The sequence below is a fragment of the Nerophis ophidion genome, linkage group LG23 (assembly GCF_033978795.1).
Source record: "Nerophis ophidion isolate RoL-2023_Sa linkage group LG23, RoL_Noph_v1.0, whole genome shotgun sequence".
NCBI lineage: Eukaryota > Metazoa > Chordata > Actinopteri > Syngnathiformes > Syngnathidae > Nerophis > Nerophis ophidion.
Genome location: NC_084633.1, coordinates 12,323,587 through 12,346,469, shown reverse-complemented (window position 1 = coordinate 12,346,469; position 22,883 = coordinate 12,323,587). Strand labels below are relative to the sequence as shown.

The 22,883-nt window shown below is 40.5% G+C and overlaps 1 protein-coding gene across 1 annotated transcript in view; it reads right to left on the bottom strand.

Annotated features, from left to right (window-relative positions):
- abca3b (ATP-binding cassette, sub-family A (ABC1), member 3b) overlaps positions 1–22,883 on the bottom strand; it is a 94,217-nt gene that overhangs the window by 24,278 nt on the left and 47,056 nt on the right. Inside the window, exons 10-20 of the mRNA XM_061884861.1 lie at positions 22,667–22,848; positions 20,263–20,409; positions 20,064–20,193; positions 14,497–14,651; positions 14,260–14,415; positions 13,984–14,194; positions 7,914–8,064; positions 6,456–6,554; positions 2,691–2,889; positions 2,317–2,623; positions 360–633 (exon numbers count right to left, since the gene is read on the bottom strand). Coding sequence (XP_061740845.1) covers positions 360–633; positions 2,317–2,623; positions 2,691–2,889; positions 6,456–6,554; positions 7,914–8,064; positions 13,984–14,194; positions 14,260–14,415; positions 14,497–14,651; positions 20,064–20,193; positions 20,263–20,409; positions 22,667–22,848 — 2,011 coding nt within the window. The remainder of the gene's footprint in view (positions 1–359; positions 634–2,316; positions 2,624–2,690; positions 2,890–6,455; positions 6,555–7,913; positions 8,065–13,983; positions 14,195–14,259; positions 14,416–14,496; positions 14,652–20,063; positions 20,194–20,262; positions 20,410–22,666; positions 22,849–22,883) is intronic.

Genomic DNA, 22,883 nt, shown 5'->3' with positions numbered 1-22,883 from the left:
GACAAAGATAAGACCTTCTGGAGGAAAGTTATGTGGTCAGATTAAACAAAAATTCTGCTGTTTGGCAGATGTGGTCACATTTTCAGTAGACCCATAATAAATTCATAAAAGAACCAAAATTCATGAATGTTTTTTTGTGACAAACAACTATGAGTTCCAATCACTCTATCACAAAAAATATGAGTTGTAGAAATTATTGGAAACTCAAGACAACCATGACATTATGTTCTTTACAAGTGTATGTAAAGTTTTGAACACGAGTGTATATGCTATGTTACTGACACCTAGTGACAAGTAAGTATACAGTACTACATATCATCACCTTATGTTTACTTCTCCGTGGTCGACGTTTTACTTACTCTCTAAGCTGGCCCTGGGCGACCTCCGACAAGTTGCGTGGCATCGGGTAGTTTCCTGTGTGGATGGAAGCGTTTGGTCCGGCGAGAAGCTTAAATAGAGCGTTGTCCACCATCATGAGAGCCGTGGCAGGCGTATGGTAGCCCTCGTTGTTGAAGTAGCCCGTCGCTTCTGCAAACAGGTTGCTGCTGCCACGGAAAGCGGCGCCCACCACGCAGCGCTCGTTAAAACTTCCGCCCTCTTCCTCGGCCTGAGTTAGGATGTAGTCAGTAAAGTCTGTAAAGAGGAAGAGAAAGGGACTAAGCGCCAGGAATACATGTAAGCTAGAGTGCATCCGTAAAGTATTCACACCGCATCACTTTTTCCACATTTTACTGTTTTGGAGCTTTATCCTACAATGGAATAAATTCACTTTTTTCCTCAAAATTCTACAGACCATTCCCATAATGACAATGTTTTTTTTTGCAAATGTATTAAAAATGAAAACATGTATGCCTATATTGCCGATACATGTATTCGATGTCATGCAAACATGACACACATGTTCTGGTCCTGTCCCTGACTGAAAGCCAACTGGATTAATATTTTTAAACATCTTGCAGATGCATTACATTTTAAATTGTGCAGAATTGACTATTTTCATAATTCCACCAAACTATCAAAAAATTAAGCAGACTTTTAGGGATAGTATCGCCTTTACATTATTAATAGCTCGTAGAAGGATTTTATTGCAGTGGAAATCACAGTTTGCCCCCAAGGCTTCCCCATGGCTTAAGGACCTCATGTCTTTCTTAGATTTGGAGAAAATTAAATACAATATAAATACACCAAAACCATTTGACCTGACCTGGGGCTGCATAATTAGTTACGTAGTTAAATTAAAGACACCATTTGATGAATGTGACACTCACTGTTGACAATGCACCTTTCCACACTTACCTCAACTCTTTTTTGTTGTTGTTGTTGTTGCTTTTATTCAGTGATACTTCTCTGTATGTTTGTGATTTTTTTATTTTTGTTGTTACCTTTTTTTTTTCCTTTTAGTCAGTTAGTGTGATTCTCTATCTGCTTGTGGTGAAGAAGAAGGCAGTACATTGCTACCCACTGTGACTGAAATGTAGGATGGGGGATATGAAAGGGTGTTATTATTTTTATTTTATCTATTTTCACTTTTTAGGTATTTTTTTGGGGGGAGGGGACAAAAAACTGTTTGTTTTCTAAGTACCTGTATTATTTTCATTATTTTTTTTTATTTATCTCCTTCATTGATGTGCATTTTTGATCAATAGACAATTAAACTCTAACAACAAAACACATATTTACACACCTATGCTTGAGAAGGAAAAGGATGAAGAAAATCTTATATTTCCTGCCACCTTCAACATAAGTAGTGAATGGATAACCCAGATTCACAAGCATACAAATCCATCCAAATATAATGAAAACAAACAAAAAACACACAAAAAAAAAACACACAAAAACTTCATGAAGTACAAACTAAACAAAAAATAATATACACCTCACGGGATGATACAAAACAAATACAAAACCAGACAAAAAATAAGTAAAATAATAAATATAAAGTAAAATGTAAACATAAAGCAAAATGCAATTATGATTTCCATATCAAATGAATAAATACATACAGTATATATATTTTTTTAAATAAAAAAATCACATGTACATAAGTATTCACAGCCTTTGCTCAACACATCCTAGATGAAAACCAACACTTTTCATCCAATCTGATGCAGCTAGAGAGATGCTGCAAAAAGGAACGGGGAAAACTGACTAAATATAGGTGTGCCAAGCTTGTGGCATCGTATTCAAAAAGACTTGAGGATAAAAATGTATTTGTACAATTTTTGAAAAAGGCTGTAACAATGTGGAAAAAGTAAAGCGTTGTGAATAGCTTCCGGATGCATCATAGGTTATGTTATTTTGTTGTTTCACACCTACCTGTTATGTTAACAAGCTGGCTGAGCTGCCCGGGGAGCTGCGAACTGTACACCCTGGCGATGTCGGAGGCCAGGGAGCCGGCCTTCGTTTGCAAAGCGACTGGGACCCGAGTTGGACCGTAACGACTGAGCTCTAGACCTAGCTGAGGAGCATTCTTGTGATCGGGCAAGGTGCGTGCCACCACTAACGCCACAACGATAAAGACCAAAGGGATGAGAAACTGGGCCACCATCACCTTCCAGTTTCTCCAGCTGTACAGCGCCCTTTTCAGGAACATGGCGTAAAACTGCTGCAGGTAAAGTCTGACCTGATGTGAGAAAAACAAGTGAAAATGAGCAAGATTGAAGAAAAAATAAGGCTAATTTTTATCTCACCCCTGTGTTCAGTTTGATGTTAGAGCAGTCCTCGGAGATGAGCGTGCCGCTGTCGGTGAAGTCTGTGACGTCGGTCATGCCGCTGATGCTGCTGGCGTCATCTGTTGTCCAGTCGTGCGAGCGCCTCTCGTGTTGGTACTGCAGGGCAGGCAGTTGGATTGCCTGGATGTCCAAACTTGAATCCACCAGTTTTCCCACTCTGAACACAACCAGATGCCACATTCTCATTCATATTTGATGTTTGAGGTGTTGCCACTGAATAAGAACCAGTCAAAACTTTGCACACACTTGTTCGATACCAATACTGATTACATGTATTAACTGTACATTTTTCTATTTGTTTATTATGAGTGCTGTTGACAATTTAACAATATCAGCATATTTCAACTAGTTTCTCTAATTCCTTATCTTACATACAATGTTTTGTGCAGAATCAAAAACGACTATCTCACTCAATTAAATCAGTTTAGCCCTCAAAATCCTCCTCTTTTGTCCTCTAAGGCAGTGGTCCCCAACCACCAGGCCGCGGCTCAATTGGTACCGGGCCCGGAAGAATTTTTTATATTTTTTTTATTTTAATTTTTTTATTAAATCAACATAAAAAACACAAAACACACTTACAAAACTCTACATGCCCCTAAAGCTGACCAACACGCCGGATTGTAGTCAGCTGGAGGCGTGTCTTAATGAAATTAAACAATGGATGTCCGCTAACTTTTTGCAACTCAACGCCAAAAAAACGGAAATGCTGATTATCGGTCCTGCTAGACACCGAACTCTATTTAATAATACAACTCTAACATTTGACAACCAAACAATTAAACAAGGCGACACGGTAAAGAATCTGTGTATTATCTTCGACCCAACTCTCTCCTTTGAGGCACACATTAAAAGCGTTACTAAAACGGCCTTCTTTCATCTCCGTAACATCGCTAAAATTCGCTCCATTCTGTCCACTAAAGACGCTGAGATCATTATCCATGCGTTTGTTACGTCTCGCCTCGACTACTGTAACGTATTATTTTCGGGTCTCCCCATGTCTAGCATTAAAAGATTACAGTTGGTACAAAATGCGGCTGCTAGACTTTTGACAAGAACAAGAAAGTTTGATCACATTACGCCTGTACTGGCTCACCTGCACTGGCTTCCTGTGCACTTAAGATGTGACTTTAAGGTTTTACTACTTACGTATAAAATACTACACGGTCTAGCTCCATCTTATCTTGCCGATTGTATTGTACCATATGTCCCAGCAAGAAATCTGCGTTCAAAGGATTCCGGCTTATTAGTGATTCCCAAAGCCCAAAAAAAGTCTGCGGGCTATAGAGCATTTTCCGTTCGGGCTCCAGTACTCTGGAATACCCTCCCAGTAACAGTTCGCGATGCCACCTCAGTAGAAGCATTTAAGTCTCACCTTAAAACTCATTTGTATACTCTAGCCTTTAAATAGACTCCCTTTTTAGACCAGTTGATCTGCCGTTTCTTTTCTTTTTCTTCTATGTCCCACTCTCCCGTGTGGAGGGGGTCCGGTCCGATCCGGTGGCCATGTACTGCTTGCCTGTGTATCGGCTGGGGACATCTCTGCGCTGCTGGTCCGCCTACGCTTGGGATGGTTTCCTGCTGGCTCCGCTGTGAACGGGACTCTCGCTGCTGTGTCTTGGATCCTCTTTGGACTGGACTCTCGCGACTGTGTTGTATCCATTGTGGATTGAACTTTCACAGTATCATGTTAGATCCGCTCGACATCCATTGCTTTCCTCCTCTCTAAGGTTCTCATAGTCATCATTGTCACCGACGTCCCACTGGGTCATTATTGTCACCAATGTCCCACTGGGTGTGAGTTTTCCTTGCCCTTATGTGGGCCTACCGAGGATGTCGTGGTGGTTTGTGCAGCCCTTTGAGACACTAGTGATTTAGGGCTATATAAGTAAACATTGATTGATTGATTGATACAATTAGTGCACCAACCCAAAACAACTCAATTTTTCATGACACAAAAATAACATAAAACAAAATAAAATACCCCCCCTCCTGCTGGGCCTCGGGACAAATTATCAAGCATTGACCTGTCCGCAGCTACAAAAAGGTAGGGGACCACTGCCCTAAGGGCTTATTCTCCCAGTGTGTAAACTTTAACGAAAACAAGAAAAAATGATAATTAAAAAAATAAATATTTCGTTCTCATCAGTCGAGTACCGGGGTCAGCAACCTGTGGCTTTTGAGTGCCGCCCAAGTGGCTCTCTGGAGCTTTTTTAAAGATGTGCGAAAATTTTAAAAGATCAAAGAAATATTTATCTTTTGTTTTACTACGGTTTCTGTCGACAGACAAACATTACACAAACCTTCTTAATTGTTAGAAATCCCACTGTTTATATCAAACATACTTCACTAATGAGAGTTTTGTCCTACTAATTTCAGCGATCCTTGAACTCACCGTAGTTTGTTTACGTGTACAACTTTCTCCGATGCTGCCACAGAAAGACGTGTTTTATGTCACTTATTCTTTTGTCTCATTTTGTCCACCAAACTTTGTATGCTGTGCGTGAATGCACAAAGGTGAGCTTTGTTGAGAAGCCTTCATTTTACTAATGTTTTCTAATGTTGCAAAAATGTGTAGAATAAATATTAAAATACAACATTTCTGTCAGCGAAGATTTAAGTCAGCCTTTGATAGTAGGCTAATATAGCTAATACAGACACTTACATCATGTGTTGCCTTCATTAATAACACTTACATAAGGCTTTAAATATTTTGTGGCTCCAGACAGATTCGTTTTTGGGTTTTTTGGTCCAATATGGCTCTTTCAACATTTTGACTTGCCGACCCCTGGTCTAGTATCATATACTTATACTACCAATTTATGGATTGATCCGCCCTCCAATGGGGCGGCATAGCTCGGTTGGTAGAGTGGCCGTGCCAGCAACTTGAGGGTTGCAGGTTCGATTCCCGCTTGTGCCATCCTAGTTACTGCCATTGTGTCCTTGGGCAAGACACTTTACCCACCTGCTCCCAGTGCCACCCACAATGGTTTAAATGTAACTTAGATATTGGGTGTCACTATGGAAAGCGCTTTGAGTCACTTGAGAAAAGCGCTATATAAATATAATTCACTTCACTTCACTATGTGTTGTGTACTTCTGACACACCAACAGTTGCTGTTATATTATCCTCTCTCGACTGTTATTAATCTACTTGTTAATTAACCGTTAATATCTACTTACTGTTTGCTGTAACGCTGTTCCATCTAGACTAGAATGTTTACAAAGACTTAGGCTTAGCTATTAGCATGTGTTCGCCTTCTTGTTTTTAGTGTGTAAAATGATTAGCATTGTCCTCCAGTGATAATACTAATTGATAATGATACTTAAGATAATAAGAAATGCAGTTTATTTGCCTATTTTTATTATTATAGGGTAGCATCTTTACACTGTGTATGGAGACACATAATTGGTTTCTCAGCTTGACTTGCAGATAATAAGGCCAGTGAGGGTAAACACTCTCAGCAGCAGCAATTACGCTGGCACGGAGCGGTAGCTGAAGCAGCATGCACTCTAAGCAGACCAAGGGGAAACATCCAACCTTGTTGCCATAGATACCCACAGACACTACTGGGGAAGCAAGATTGACTGCATGGCAACTAGTGAGAAATAAAATCACGAAATGTACGTAAACAGAACAGGAAACTGCGCTACAATGAAATGGTGCAACTGTTTGAATAAATTGAAAACGTGTAAAAAATTTAGAGGCTGCTTTTAAATTCTAACCTGAGAAAGACCTCCTCCATAGTGGTGACTGATGCTCCATAGCTGGCGATGCCCAGCTCCTCTCTGTTCATCTCCAGCTCGGCAAACAGAAGCTCGAACCTGACAGGCAAACAAAGTTTATAAAGTGCATCAAGTAAATAATGATGATATATGATAAAGCAGGGGTCACCAACGCAGTGCCCGCGGGCACCAGGTAGCCCGTAAGGACCAGATGAGTCGCCCGCTGGCCTGTTCTAAAAATAGCTCAAATAACAGCACTTACCAGTGAGCTACCTCTATTTTTTTAATTGTATTTATTTACTAGCAAGCTGGTCTTGCTTTGCTTGACATTTTTATTCTAAGAGAGACAAAACTCAAATAGAATTTGAAAATCCAAGAAAATATTTTAAAGACTTGGTCTTCACTTGTTTTAATAAATGCATTTATTTTTTTTATTTTCTTCTTATAACTTTCAGAAAGACAATTTTAGAGAAAAAATACAACCTTAAAAGTAATTTTAGGATTTTTAAACACATATTCCTTTTTACCTTTTAAATTCCTTCCTTTTCTTTCCTGACAATTTAAATCAATGTTCAAGTAATTTTTTTTTTTTTTTGGGAAAGAATAATAAATACATTTTATTTAAATTCTTCATTTTAGCTTCTGTTTTGTCGACAAAGAATATTTGTGAAATTTTTCTTCAAATTTATGATTAAAATTCCCCAAAAATATTCTGGCAAATCTAGAAAATCTTTAGAATCAAATATAAATGTTTTTTTTCAAAGTTTTTTTAATTTATTTTAAAAATTTTGTTCTGGAAAATCTAGAAGAAATAATGATTTGTCTTTGTTAGAAATATAGCTTGGTCCAATTTGTTATATATTCTAACAAAATGCAGATTAGATTTGAACCTATTTAAAACATGTCATCAAAATTCTAAAATGAATCTTAATCAGGAAAGATTACTAATGATGTTCCGTAAATTATTTTTTTTAATTTTTTCAAAAAGATTCAAGTTAGCTAGTTTTTCTCTTCTTTTTTTCGGTTGAATTTTGAATTTTAAAGAGTCGAAATTGAAGATAAATTAGGTTTCAAAATTTTATTTTTATGTTTTTCCTGTTTTCTCCTCTTTTAAACCGTTCAATTAAGTGTTTTTTCATCATTTATTCTTTACAAAAAAAACTTGCCGTAAAAGAAAAAAAATGTACGACGGAATGACAGACAGAAATACCCATTAATATATATATATATATATATATATATATATATATATATATATATATATATATATATATATATATATACATATATATATATTAAAGGTAAATTGAGCAAATTGGTTATTTCTGGCAGTTTATTTAAATGTGTATCAAACTGGTAGCCCTTTGCATTAATCAGTACCCAAGAAGTAGCTCTTGGTTTCAAAAAGGTTGGTGACCCCTGTGATAAAGGAACACCACATGATTTATAGCAACCAACCTGTTGGTGCTTTCTTTTGGGAGGATGTAAGACAACTCTGCCCCCGCACTGCTCTCCATCGTGGCATTAGGAACATACAGGTGAACAAGGCGTGTGATCTCGGCGACATTACAGAGAGCCTCCTTTACGATCACCATGTGGTAGCCAGCACCTGGTGAGCAATGCCATACTTAATAATCATAAACAATCACAAATTTGAACAAACTGTTTTACTAGCAGCAATTAGCAGCATTCATTACAGTATGAATTGATTAACGTGGACCCCGACTTAAACAAGTTGAAAAAAATTATTCGGGTGCTACCATTTAGTGGTCAATTGTACGGAATATGTACTGTACTGTGCAATCTACTAATAAAATAATCAATCAATCAATCAATCAATCAAATTTCCTTAAATAGTTTGATATGCCTAAAATGACCACTGCATTTATAGTTCACACCAATGAATAGATCAGGGGTCGGGAACCTTTTTGGCTGAGAGAGCAATGAAGCAAAATATTATAAAATGTATTTCCGAGAGAGCCATATAATAATGTTTAACACTAAATACAAATAAATGTGTGCATTTTTAAGTAAGACCAACATTTTAAGAATATAAGAAGTATCTTGTTCTTTTTAATAACATTGTTATTCTGAAGCTAATGAATAAGATAGTTCTTACCATTAATGCGACTTCTTGAACAAGAACGGTAGAAAACGGATGGATGGATTAAAATGCATGAGAATGTTTGATATTTTGAACGTTATTTTTAACATTGTGATTACCAGCGGAATTATTCATTACTTATCGCTGTTTTTTTCAACCACTAGTGCCGTGAGATACAGTCTGGTGTGTCGTGGGAGAGATTATGTAATTTCACCTAATTGGGTTGATATTTTTTGCAAAGCCGTAACTATAATTCAAAAATGTGCTGTTATTGAGTGTCTGTGCTGTCTAGAACTCGGCAGAGTAAGCGTGTAATACTCTTCCATATCAGTAGGTGGCAGCAGGTAGCTAATTGCTTTTGTAGATGTCGGGAACATGGTATGTCTTGATCACAATATGCGGGAGGCAGCATGTAGGTAAAAATGTATCCAACACTTAAACTAAAAATAAACAAAAGGCGAGTGCCGCTAAAAAAAAGGCATTGAAGCAAAACAAAACTAAAACTGAACTGGCTGCAAAGTAAACAAAAACAGAATGCTGGACGACAGCAAAGATTTACAGTGTGCGGAGCAGACGGCGTCCACAAAGTACATCCGTACATGGCATGACAATCAACAATGTCGACACAAAGAAGGAGTGCGTCCGCACAACTTAAATAGTCTTGATTGTAAAAACAAAGCAGGTGCGATGAATAGCATTCAAGGAGGACATGAAACTGCTACAGGAAAATACCAACAAAAGAAGAAAAGCCACCAAAACAGGAAAACACCGAAAAACTCAAAATAAGTTACTGCTTGATAGTACACCTACATAGAGACAAGAGCTATTGCGAGAACTATTTTTTTTGTCAATATTGGCTACTGAGTTTAATTTTTTTTATGTTTTCTGTTGGTGGTGCGCCTCAGAATTTTTTCTATGAAAAAAATGTGTTTTGGCTCAAAAAAGGTTGAAAAACACTGACTTATCGTGTTAAGCAATACCAGCTAAGATTTATCTGAGAGCCAGATGCAGTCATCATAAGAGCCACATCTGGTTCTAGAGCCATAGGTTCCCTACCCCTGGAATAGATCAAGGGTGTCAAATTAATTTTCATTAAGTTATGGCTATAGATAAATGAATAGAAATGTTTAAGGATTCGCCTCATGATATTAATGCACAATTGCTTAAGCTTTCGATTACCATAGATTTTTTTTACGTACACTGAAAACAAAGCATCTGTAAAATATGTAAGAATGATATATTACTGTGAAAAAAACGGGAGTGTTATTTTTTCTATTTACAATCACACACCGTAAAAACAACAACCATAGATTTTGCGGTAAAAAACTCGCAGCTCAGAGGCCAGAACTCAAGATACAATTAAGAAATTAATTAAAAGATTTTATGGAATAATAAATGAACATCATACCAGAAATGCAAATAATGCATTTGTTAGGAAATGGATGATCGACTTAAACATTTCAGATGAAAGAGATGTATCATGGAATGATGTTTGGGAAAAATGCCAATAAGCCCTTTAGAAGCATTAAAAATAAGCTGAGTCAATTTAAGATCTTGAATAGATTGTATTTTACATCTTCTTAGCTGTTTAAAATTGGTGCAGTGGATAGCAAATTGTGTATGAAGTGTCGGGCAGCTGAGGGAACTCTTGTTAATTTATTGTGGGAATGTCAGGAATAAAAAAGAGTTATGGTTGAAAACAACAAAAGAAGCAATCACACTCCTAAATATAAACATCGCAATGGGACTGCAAACATGTATTCTTGGTGATCTGCATCAACTTAGTAATGTGTCATCAAAGACTAAAACTGCATTTCAAACTCACCTTCTTCCTACTCCTTTTCGGACGTGCTGTAATGTAACTGGAAATATGTAATGCATTAATTTGTATCGTATAAATGGTCGAAATAAACTGAAACTGAACTTGTCCCGCCTTCCGCCCGAATGCAGCTGAGATGAGCTCCAGCACCCCCCACGACCCCAAAAAGGGACAAGCGGTAGAAAATGAATGGATTGGATGAACTGAACTGAACAGGCAGCAACACTGGAAAATTGCCTCTGTTTATCACCATGAGAAAAGAAATATGGTCTGTAGTAGCCGATCATTATCAATTGTCATAATCTAAATTGAGTCATTACTGTACATTACAAGGAAAAATTGTATTACTGTTTCGTATTTTTAATTACAATTATAGTGACTGAGCTGCCAGATTTTTAGAGGGACAAGCAGTACAAAATGGATGGATGGATACTGTAAATTGAAAAACAGTACCAGTTTTTCACCGTAAAATCTTTAAAGTGTACGCTTTGATGTATAATTTCCTTTTAAACATCCGTTAATCCCATTCATTTTCTACCGCTTGTCCCTTACGGGGTCGCTGGAGCTTAACCCAGCTACACCCTGGACTATTCAAAACATATTTCAACACAAAACATTGGAATTAATGACAATATAGTATTGGACACATCCATCCATTTTCTACCGCTTATTCCCTTTTGGGGGCGCTGGCGCCTATCTCAGCTACAATCGGGCGGAAGGCGGGGTACACCCTGGACAAGTCGCCACCTCATCGCAGGGCTATTGGATACATTATTCGATAATATTAGACTTTTAAATATATGCAATTGCATGTAGTACATGGAGTTTTCTGTGAAAAAGGACAGAATGAGTCTATATTTAGTGAGAAAAGATAAAGCAGTGGTCTCCAACCACCGGGCCGTGGCCCGATTGGTACCGGGCCGCGGAATAATTTTTTATTAATTTTTATTTTTTGAATATATATATACATATATATTTTTTTTATTATTAAATCAACATAAAAAACACAATATACACTTACAATTAGTGCACCAACCACAAAAACCTCCCTTTTTCATGACAAAAATGTCCTTTTTTCATGCCAAAGAAAAAAAAAAAAAAAAAAAAAAGGGATCCAGGACAAATTATTAAGCGTTGACCGGTCCGTGGATACAAAAAGGTTGGGGACCAATGAGATAAAGTACTTAATGTATACTATTTCCAGGCTTTCGCGGGCCATATAAAACGACGCGGTGGGCCGGATGTGGCCCAACAGTTTGAAGAGGAACAAAAATATCCATCCATCCATCCATCATCTTCCGCTTATCCGAGGTCGGGTCGCGGGGGCAGCAGCCTAAGCAGGGAAGCCCAGACTTCCCTCTCCCCAGCCACTTCGTCTAGCTCTTCCCGGGGGATCCCGAGGCGTTCCCAGGCCAGCCGGAAGACATAGTCTTCCCAACGTGTCCTGGGTCTTCCCCGTGGCCTCCTACCAGCTGAACGTGCCTAGGGAGGCGTTCGGGTGGCATCCTGACCAGATGCCCGAACCACCTCATCTGGCTCCTCTCGATGTGGAGGAGCAGCGGCTTTACGTTGAGCTCCTACCGGATGGCAGAGCTTCTCACCCTATCTCTAAGGGAGAGTCCCGCCACTAATGATGCAAAAATTAAGGCCTTGCTGTCACGGCCAGGGTGCATTCCAATAAGCCCTCATCTTTGCGCTCTGCTTGCCACGTCTCGTGACGTACCCACGGCTGCGTCACGCCCACATGCCGGTAAGCCTGCGGACGATTACAAATTAGCGCACCTGGACTGGATGAGAGGTAGCTGTATAAAGGAATAGTGGACCGAAGGATCCAGGCGGGAACTTAGTTCTCTATTGTGTACCGTAAGCCGACACAAGCTTTATGCTCTCTTTTGCTCGCTGCGTTTTCTTTCGTGTCTGATGCCCTTTGTTGATCTCCCACAGTACTTTTGCGAGTTTTCCCGTTGTGATCTCCTGTCATTCCACTCTGGATTCTGACTGCCTCCCTGGTTCCTCGACCCCTGCTCGGACACGGACTACGCTGCCTCGCCCCTATCCTCGACCCTCGCCTGGACACGGACCTTGTCGCTTCTCTCGCTCTCTCCCTCTCCCCAACACTTGGTAATACAAAACAGTTAATTACACACATAGTCTTACACCACACACTCTTGGATTTTGGTCACACACTCCGAGTCCATTCTATAGTTTAGTAGTGTTGTTTGTTATTATATATGTATATATTTACTAAATAAACAAATCTAATAAATCTTTGAACATCACTACTGCCCCCTGGTGTCTGACCCGTCATCTCCTTCTGTGTAACCAAAACACAATTATCTCAAATGCTTTATCCCTAAAAGATAAGACAGACGTTATTCACACATCTGGTACTTTCTACAGTTAAGGTAATTACTCCCCCCAGTCAATATGAATAATTAGAAACTTAGAATTAAAAAGATTACGTATATATAAATGCCATTGCATCAAGAGGTCTCATCCCTAATATATAGACGGATATACTTTATTGGCAGAAGAAACATTAGATATTGTTCTGGTTTTTTTTAAGAGCCATATCATTTTTATTTGCGTCACGCTAGTACAGGGGCGCTCACACTTTTTCTGCAGGTGAGCTACTTTTCAATTGACCAAGTCGAGGAGATCTACCTCATTCTTATTTATAATTTATATTTATTTATTTATGAAAGAGACATTTTTGCTAACAAGTTAATGGTGTTTAATGATAATACAAGCATGTTTAACACACATAGATTCCTTTCTTTCATGAAGACAAGAATATAAGTTGGTGTATTTGATTCTGATGACTTGCATTGATTGGAATTAGACAGTGGTGCTGATAACGTCCGCATTTTCAAATGGAGGAAAAAAAAAAAGTCCTCCTTTCTGTCCAATACCACATGAAAGTGGTTGGATTTGGCATCTCATTTGTCCAACTTGCATACTCGTTTTTAAACACTTTGTTATGAGAGTAGCATATGTGTGTGGCCCTTTAATGTCTGGCAGCAGGTGAGTGACGTCAGTGAGTGTGCGGGTGGGCAAGCAAGTGAGAAAGCGGTCGCTGAGGGCGGGGGAGAAATACATTGGCATCAAACTCCGTAGCTTGCTAGCTTGTGCACGCTAGCTTTCTGAGACTCTTATTTTGTTAGCACAGGCAGGATGAAACAGGTCTTTTATGGTGAAGACAGGAACTGTGCAGTCGGTCTTTAGAGTTTTGACAGTAGGTACGGAGTCTCTAGAAATAAAATGTGTTTCTCTGCGTCCGCCCTGTTAGTGATTTTTTTCTTAAATATGAGCTCGCAGCAGCCAGCGTCATCTCACAAGATCCTCGGGTGCCGAGAATGTCAAACAACTGACGAAAGTGAAGTCTTTGTATGATTGATGATTGCTCATTTTTATGTCTATTTTTTAATGCCTGGCTTGAGATCGACTGACACACCCTCCGAGATCGACCAGTCGATCGCGATCGACGTAATGGGCACCCCTGCGCTTGTACATTTCCTGTGTAGACACCTCTATGTCAAATATCAGGACATATTTAGAACAAAGCAAGCCTCATATTGTGATATGAAAGCATATTGTGCTCTCACCATATTTGTTCTTTAGGAAAAGTGGCGACCCGCAGCACTGCAGCTCTCCTCCGGCCATGATGGCGATGCGGTCTCCGAGCAGATCGGCCTCGTCCATGAAGTGTGTTGTGAGCAGGATGGTGCGACTGCTTTTCTCGCCCTGCAGAAGATCCCACGTGGCGCGTCTCGCCGATGGATCCATGCCTGATGTGGGCTCGTCTAACATCACCACCTTAATTAAAAAGAGGAATAATGAATGGAAGGGAAAAAAGAAAGTTGTGATTATAAGATCCTAACCTTGGAGTCTCCAATGAGGGCGATGCCGATGGAGAGTTTTCTCTTCATGCCGCCTGACAAAGTCTTCGAGCGAGCGTTCCGCTTGTCTTCAAGGTGAAGTATGCGAATAATTCTCTCCACCTCCTCTGGAATCTTCTCTTTGGAGTAACCTTTTAGCTGTATTCAAGAAAAATATGCATACTTTTATCCCAGCATTTTCTGCTTGCCTGATGGAGATGTCACAGCCTTGTGTGGTACCTGTCCATAGAAAAGCAGGTGCTCTTTCACGGTCAGATTATCAAACAGAACGTCGTGCTGTGGGCAGAGTCCAAGACTGCGTCGGATCAGCGCCATGTCCTGGCAGATGTCGTAACCGTTGATGTAGGCCCTCCCACTCGTTGGTGGAAACAGACCTGAGGAAACAAAGGAGGCTGAGTAACTGTCATTCTGCTGCAGTGTGTAGATTCGGATTGATTTTATCCTAAAATATGTTATTATCTTTGGAGTTACTTAAAATGGGGTAAATAACTGTTACATATTTTGTGTTTTTACCGTTTTTCTGGGATATAGAGCCGCACCAATCTAACCGAATTATATCACTGGACGCAAAAGTCTGTAAGCCGCAGGTCTTCTTTTTCGGCACACAGCGGTTTGGCCATTCGCAGCCCGTTTGGGATGGTGGAATTCCATTCCGTTTACTTTCTCGATGGCAAGGGCGATCATCTTCTGCTTTGTGGCTGCTTCTTGTGCATTACATCGTTTGTTCTTCATGACAAAGGTGAGTCCATAACGCACTAAATGGCTGACTGAATGATTGTTTGAGTGAGTTTGATTAAGTGTGAACAATTTAATTGTTTCACCATGACACCTTCTGAAATTTCACAGGTCTGATGTGACAAGCAGGCCTGGAATTTTATCATTTTCAAGGCAACTGGTGTGGTCAACATTTTAAGCGCACAAAGGCCAAATGTCAAGCCAGGAAGGCCATAAAATAAAACAATGATTTTAAGTCCACAGTCATAATTAACGTAGTGTAAATGTTAAGGATGATTAAATTTTTATTGTACATTACTTTCAATTAGGTAAAGAAAATTTACAGAATTTTTTATTTCTTAATCATTTCTGTCTTTTGGCCATAATGATGATAACATGTTGGAGCTTTATATTATTAGGTGCAGGGCCAGGAGTATTTTCTTTATGCGATTTTTATTCACGTTAAACTAGCGTGGTCGATTCGGTTGGAGAAAACTGCCTTGTGTCGCTAAAAATGAAAAGTGTGTTACATATAATATGTTGAGAGTTTGTCTTCTTATACTTTCACAAATGTATCAAACTTTCTTACTTTAGCTTTGCTCAGTGCTTCTCAAATATTTTCTGCTACATCCCTTCTAGGTAGAAGAAATATTTTGCGTCCCACCCACTCTCTACCATGACTATCCATCCCATCCATCCAATTTCTACCTCTTGTCCCTTTCATAAATAGTAAAATGTGTCTATAAAATTAAAGTTAACTATAAGACATGCACCTGGGGATAGGTTGACTGGCAACACTAAATTGGCCCATGCGCGTTGGCCCTGCGATGAGGTGGCGACTTGTCCAGGGTGTACACCGCCTTCCGCCCGATAGTAGCTGAGATAGGCGCCGGCGCCCCCCACGACCCCAAAAGGGAATAAGCGGTAGAAAATGGATGGATGGATATACCTTCTCAAAACATTGGCAACAAATACACTGGTATTTCCTCGTCTGCGACTGTGGTTACAGTAAAGCCAAGTGCTAGATATTCTGGTACGGCAAAAAAAAGCATTTTCCCCTAGATCACACGCGCCTTCCCCCCTGACATCGCACAGTGCCCCCCCCAGGGGGTCCCGCCACGCTATTTGAGAAGGACTGGCTTAGTTTATCCGACTTCTTCATGCGGTGCACTGGGCTTTGAGGAGTCGGACCTCAGATTTCCACTGAATGCGAAACAGCCGCGGAACGGCACCTGCGGAACGGCGGACTCATTCTGTTTTACATTCAAGTCAATTTGTCATTTTCCACCGCCTTGCGATACGTAAACGGCATGTCGGTGCGGTTTACTTGTATTTTTACGTATATTACATACTGTATATTAAGGGTATTCCAGCGCTAAATATATATGCTGAGCTTCTATATATTCCGGACGCCGCAACAAATATTGTTTACGGTGGATCAGGGGTTAGTGCATGTGCCTCACATTACGAAGGTCCTGAGTAGTACTGAGTTCAATCCTGGGCTTGGGATCTTTCTGTGTGGAGTTTGCATGTTCTCCCCGTGACTGTGTTGGTTCCCTCCGGGTACTCCGGCTTCCTCCCACCTCCAAAGACGTGCACCTGGGGATAGGTTGATTGGCAACACTAAAATTGGCCCTAGTGTGTGAGTTTGAATGTTGTCTGTCTATCTGTGTTGGCCTTGCGATGAGGTGGCGGGTTGTCTAGGGTGTACCCCGCCTTCCTCCCCAATGCAGCTGAGATAGGCTCCAGCACCACCCGCGACCCCAAAAGGGACAAGCGGTAGAAAATGGATGGATGGATGGATGATCTAAAATATGCTTAAGTTGGACAGAAAGTCAGGCACAAACACAAAATAAATTATCCGCTTTACTTTAAAATAAATAAAATATTCCGTGTTCAAGGCAGATCCTATTTTACACTTTGAAACGTCCTAAAAGGCGGAGGCGGACATGAAGTCAATTTGTCAAAGGTTTTTACACGAATTTTCAACTTGTTGACACAAATGGGTGAGGACATACTGATTCTGGAGGTCTAAAATTAAAGAATAATATACAGGGCTGTGTCAAATAGCAGCTTATATGGGGACCAAGAAAGTAAGGGAGTGGTCGTTACACGCTCCCCAGGGAAGATGTTGTTGTTGCATTGTTGCTTGCTACAAAAAATAAAGTTGTTTATCAAGGTAAAATTGTTGGCAGGAGCAAGTTTATTTGCTTCTGTTTCCCTGGAAAGACAATGTAAACGGTTTGTAGTTCGGTTAATTGCAACTTCCCTTATAACGTGATTACGTGCGGAGCCACAACAGAACGGCCTTGGGGATTGCTGGACTATGGATGGTGGTGCTGTTCTTTGACGGTTTCGTTCAGCCGCTGTTCTACATCCAGTGGGAATCCGGGGGAAAACGTCTGCACATCAGAATTACAGGCTGCAGCGTACGTTAGATTTAGCTTCTGTTTGGCCAGGTGATGCTTTGTGTTGTATAGCACTGGGCTGCATGTGGGATTCAGGCGGTTCATACGAAGTAGAATTAAACCCACCACAGGTCAAAGAGGCTGTAAGGACATGAAAATAGCACAAAGGAAGAAGATGCGTCTGTCGGGCCAAACAGAGGGGAAACGAGAACCATGGCCGTTGTGGTCGCCGTGCAATTCCTGCCTTGGTGACGAGGCTATATTTGTTGGTTTATAAAGTTTATATTGCAAAGAGATAATGTCTAAAAAAATACTTTTTTTCACAGTTTTTGCCTATTTATTGTGTTTTGCTTACTTTTTCAATTGATCCTGAAGCGGAAGTGCGGTTTCGAATTTGCTTCACTGCGGTAGGAGGATTTGAACACTTTTCTTTCCCCCTTGACCTATTAATCTCTTTTTAACTGTTTCAAATAAACTTTGGACATTATCTGGAATGTGATACACACATGCCTACTGAACAGTAAAAAACAGTAATTATAAATAGAATATTTTCAAAACTCATTGTCATCTCACTGGGTTGAGTTTTTTCTTGCCCTGATGTGGGATCTGACCCGAGGACCCTGAGACACTGGTGATTTAGGGCTATATAAGTAAACATTGATTGATTGGCATTGATTGAAAACAAGAGCATAAAAAATCTACCGTATTTTTCGGGTTATAAATCACAGTTTTTTTCATAGTTTGGGGGTGCGACTTATACTCTGGAGCGATTTATGTGTGAAATTATTAACACATTAACGTAAAAGGAAGTGGGGCGTTGTCTACCTTTGGAGTTGGCAGAGTTGTTTAGAAGCGACACCGACGAAGAAGATTTCATCGGATTTAGCGATTAGGAGTGACAGATTGTTTGGTAAACGTACAGCATGTTCTATATGTTGTAGTTATTTGATTGACTCTTAACATAATATGTTACGTTAAAATACCAGGCACGTTCTCGGTTCATTATCTACAGCAGGGGTGCCCATTACGTCGATCGCGAGCTACCAGTCGACCGCGGGGGGTGTGTCAGTCGATCTCGAGCCAGGCTTTTTAAAAAAATAGACCTAAAAATTAGTGATCATCAATCTTCACCAAGACGTCACTTAAATGACATTCACGGTACCGGACGGTCTTGTGAGATGACGCTGGCTGCTGCAAGATCATTATTATTAAAATATGACCGAGAGGAAGGAGAGAAACACTTTTTATTTCAACAGACTCTCGCGCCGTACCTTCCGTCAAAACTCTAAAGGCCGACTGCACATTTCCTATCTTCACAATAAAAGCCCTGCTTCATGCTGCCTGCGCTAACTAAATACAAAGTCTCGGAAAACTGGCGTGCACAAGCGATCCCTCAGAAAGCTGGCGTGCACATCACTTGTGCACGCCAGCTGTCCGAGACTCTTATTTTGTTAGCGCAGGCAGCATGAAGCAGGGCTTTTATTGTGAAGATAGGAAATGTGCAGTCGGCCTTTAGAGTTTTGACGGAAGGGACGGCGCGAAAGTCTGTTGAAATAAAAAGTGTTTCTCGCCTTCCTCTCTGTCATTTTTTCATAATAATGAACTGGCAGCAGCCAGCGTCATCTCACAAGACCCTCGGGTGCCGTGAATGTCAATCAAGCAAGCTACGGAATTTGCCGCCAATGTTTTTCTTGTAAAGTGTATGGAAGCTGGATGAATTAGATGCCAAAACCCAACCACTTTCATGTGGTATTGTACCGAAAGGACAACTTTTTTTGTCCTCCATTTGAAAATGTGGGTGTTATCATCATTACTGTCTGATTCCAATCAATGCAAGTCATCAGAATCAGGTAATACACCAACTTATATTCTTGTCTTCGTGAAAGAAAGACATCTATATGTGTTACACTTGCTTGTATTATCATTAAAACACATTTAACTTGTTTACAAAAATGTCTCTTTCATAAATAAATAAATATAAATGATATATATAAATGAGGTGGATCCCCTCGAGTTGGTCAATTGAAAAGTAGCTCGCCTGCAGAAAAAGTGTGGGCACCCCTGATCTACAGTATGTGTCAAATGACGTACACCTATTCAGCCCGTTGTTCAGTATTCTTTATTTCTTTTAAATTGCCTTTCAAATGTCTATTCTTGGTGTTGGACTTTATCAAATACATTTCCCCAAAAATACGACTTATACACTAGTGCGACTTATATATGTTTTGATCCTTCTTTATGCATTTTTGGCCGGTGCGATTTATACTCCGGAGCGATTTATAATCCGAAAAATACGGTAATATTTTTTTAACATTTGGAAAGCACTCTTGACATGAAATAACACCCTAATAGTCACCTCGTCAAACCGCAAACTTCAAAGCCGGATGTGGAGAGGAACGACTCTTTTTGCAATATTTAATAGGGTGCAGTGTGTTATCAGAATCATTCTAAAGACCGAAATGGGGCCACAAACAAAATCTAGTTCGGGCCAAGAAAAGCCTAACCTGAAAAAAAAAAGTAACAGTATATAGATTGGAAATATCAGTAAAAACTGCAGGAAAGATTGTGGTGAAGCATAATATTCTAATATACAATGGGAGCACACAGACAATGGAGTTTCAATTGACTCTGAATGAAATGTGTGTCATAATAAATATGGCCCACCTGTCAACATGGACAGTGTGGTGGTCTTCCCAGCACCGTTGTGTCCTAACAGCACCGTGATCTGCCCCTCAAACATGTTGAGCGTGAGATCTCGCACAGCTTGACGGGTTTTGTTGCCCACTCTGAACTCCTGTCAAACAAGAGAGAGCAAAATATTCACAACCATACCGCTGCGTCACATGTGCTTCCTGTGCCTGACCTTGGCGAGGTGTTTAATCTTGACCCCGGAGACTATCCCGCTCGGCTCCTCCTCTATAAATTCCCCTTTGAGGGCCTTTTCTGCATCCTCTTCTTCCTCTTTCTCATTTAGCAGAGCCATGCGAGGGCTGCTGCACCAGTAGGAAGGCTGTGAATATAAAGACATTGAATTGCGTAGCAAAAGTCATTATCTCACACCCACAAAAATCTAAGTAATTAGAGGCATCGAGATAACACATTATTACTCTATTGTATGTCTCGTTCCATACCTAGTTAGTGGAGGTCCTGGAAATCAATAATTTCATGAACTTTTATTTGACTTTCCTTGTATCATATTGTATGTCAGCTGCTCTTATATACACTATATTGCCAAAAGTACTTGGCCACCCATCCAAATGATCAGAATCAGGTGTCGTAATCACTTGACCCGGCCACAGGCGTATAAAATCAAGCACTTAGACATGGAGACTGTTTCTACAAACATTTGTGAAAGAATGGGGCCGCTCTCAAGAGCTTAGTGATTTCCAGCGTGGAACTGTCATAGGATGCAACCTGTGCTCCTCGCTCCCTAAATATTCCAAAGGCAACTGTCGACTTTATTATAAAAAATGGAAGTTTTTGGGAACAGCAGCAACTCAGCTATGAAGTGGTAGGCCACGTAAACTGACAGAGAAGAGTCAGCGGATGCTAAAGCGCATAGAGCAAAGAGGTCGCCAACGTTCTGCACAGTCAGTTGCTACAGAGCTCCAAACTTCATGTGGCCTTCCAATTAGCCCACGTTCACTACGCAGAGAGCTTCATGGAATGGGTTTCCATGGTTGAGCAGCTTCATCTAAGCCATACATCGCCAAGTCCAATGCAAGGCGTGAAGCACGTCGCCACTGGAGTCTGGAGCAGTGGAGACGTGTTCTCTGGAGTGATGAATCATGCTTTTCCATCTGGCAATCTGATGGACGAGTCTGGGGTTGGAGGTTGCCAGGAGAACGGTACATTTCGGACTGCATTGTGCAGAGTGTGAAATTTGGTGGAGGAGGAATTATGGTTTGGGGTTGTTTTTCAGGAGTTGGGCTTTGACCCTTAGATCCAGTGAAAGGAACTTTGAATACTTCAGGATACCAAAACATTTTGGACAATTTCATGCTCCCAACCTTGTGGGAACAGTTTGGAGCGGGCCCTTCCTCATCCAACATGACTGTGCACCAGTGCACAAAGCAAGCTCCATAAAGACATGGATGACAGAGTCTGGTGTGGGTGAACTTGACTGGCCTGCACAGAGTTCTAACCTGAACCCGATAGAACACCTTTGGGATTAATGAGAAGGAGAGCCAGACCTTCACGACCAACATCAGTATGTGACCTCACCAATGCGCTTTTGGAAGAATGGTCGTAAATTCCTGTAAACGCACTCTGCAAATTTGTGGACAGCCTTTCCAGAAGACTTGAAGCTGTAATAGCTGAAAAAGTTGGACAGACATCCTATTGAACCCCGTAGGCTAGGAATGGAATGGCACTTCAAGTTCATGTGAGTCAAGGCAGGTGGCCAAATACTTTTGGAAATATAGTGTAGCTTAAAATGATAATTTAGAGCAGGGGTCGGGAACCTTTATGGCTGACAGAGCCAAGAAGCCAAATATTTTAAAATGTATTTCCGTAAGAGCCATATAATATTTTTTTTAACACTGAACACAACTAAACGTGTGCATTTTTAAGTAAGACCAACATTTCTATTGTATAATAGGTCTCTTATTCTTTGTAATAACATTGTTATTCTGAAGCTAACTGTGGAGGGGGAGTGGCCTGCGGTCCTGCAGCGAAGCAGGGTGTTGCCAGGATCGGCCTCGAAATCAGCGACAGGTGCGCAGATGGCCCACCTGAGCCTTGTTATCTAATCACCTGTCGCTCTATTATAAGCAGCGGCCAGGAGGAGAGACGGGGTTGGGGCTGGAGCCAGAGCGCGAGCGAGAACGAAAGAGAAAAAGACAATTGCTGGAAAGCAACTGATAGACTTATTGAAAAATAAAATAATAATGTAACCCTGAAACAGGCTCTCATGTCGGTGCTTGGTGGTCTGAAGAACCCCCAGGAGGGCAAGCCCCACACTAACCAATAATAAATAAATAACTTCTTACCATTAACGCAACTTCTTCAACAGGTGCGGTGGGGAAAACGGATGGATGGATTAAAAATGCATGAGAATGTTTTATTTTTTGAACGTTATTTTTAACACTGTGATTACAAGTGGAATTATTCATTACTTATCGTGTTAAGCAATGTCAGCTCAGATTTATCCGAGAGCCAGATGCAGTCATCAAAAGAGCCACATCTGGCTTGCGAGCCATAGGTTCCCTACCCCTGCTTTACAGTGTCCCTGTATTGCTTGTGTGAGGTTCAGTTTCAAAACTTACCAATACAAAGAAGTACGATGGTAGAGGCACGCCGTACTCTCCAGGAAAAACTGCCTCGATGTACCAGGCCACCATTCCATAGAGTACGGCGTCAAAAAGCAACAAGCCCATCACCTGGGCCAGCGAGAAGTCATCATCCACCGTCACAGAATCGAACATGTTTGACCACTGAATCCCTGTGCCTGCGGATGAAAAGCACACATATGAAATATGTATT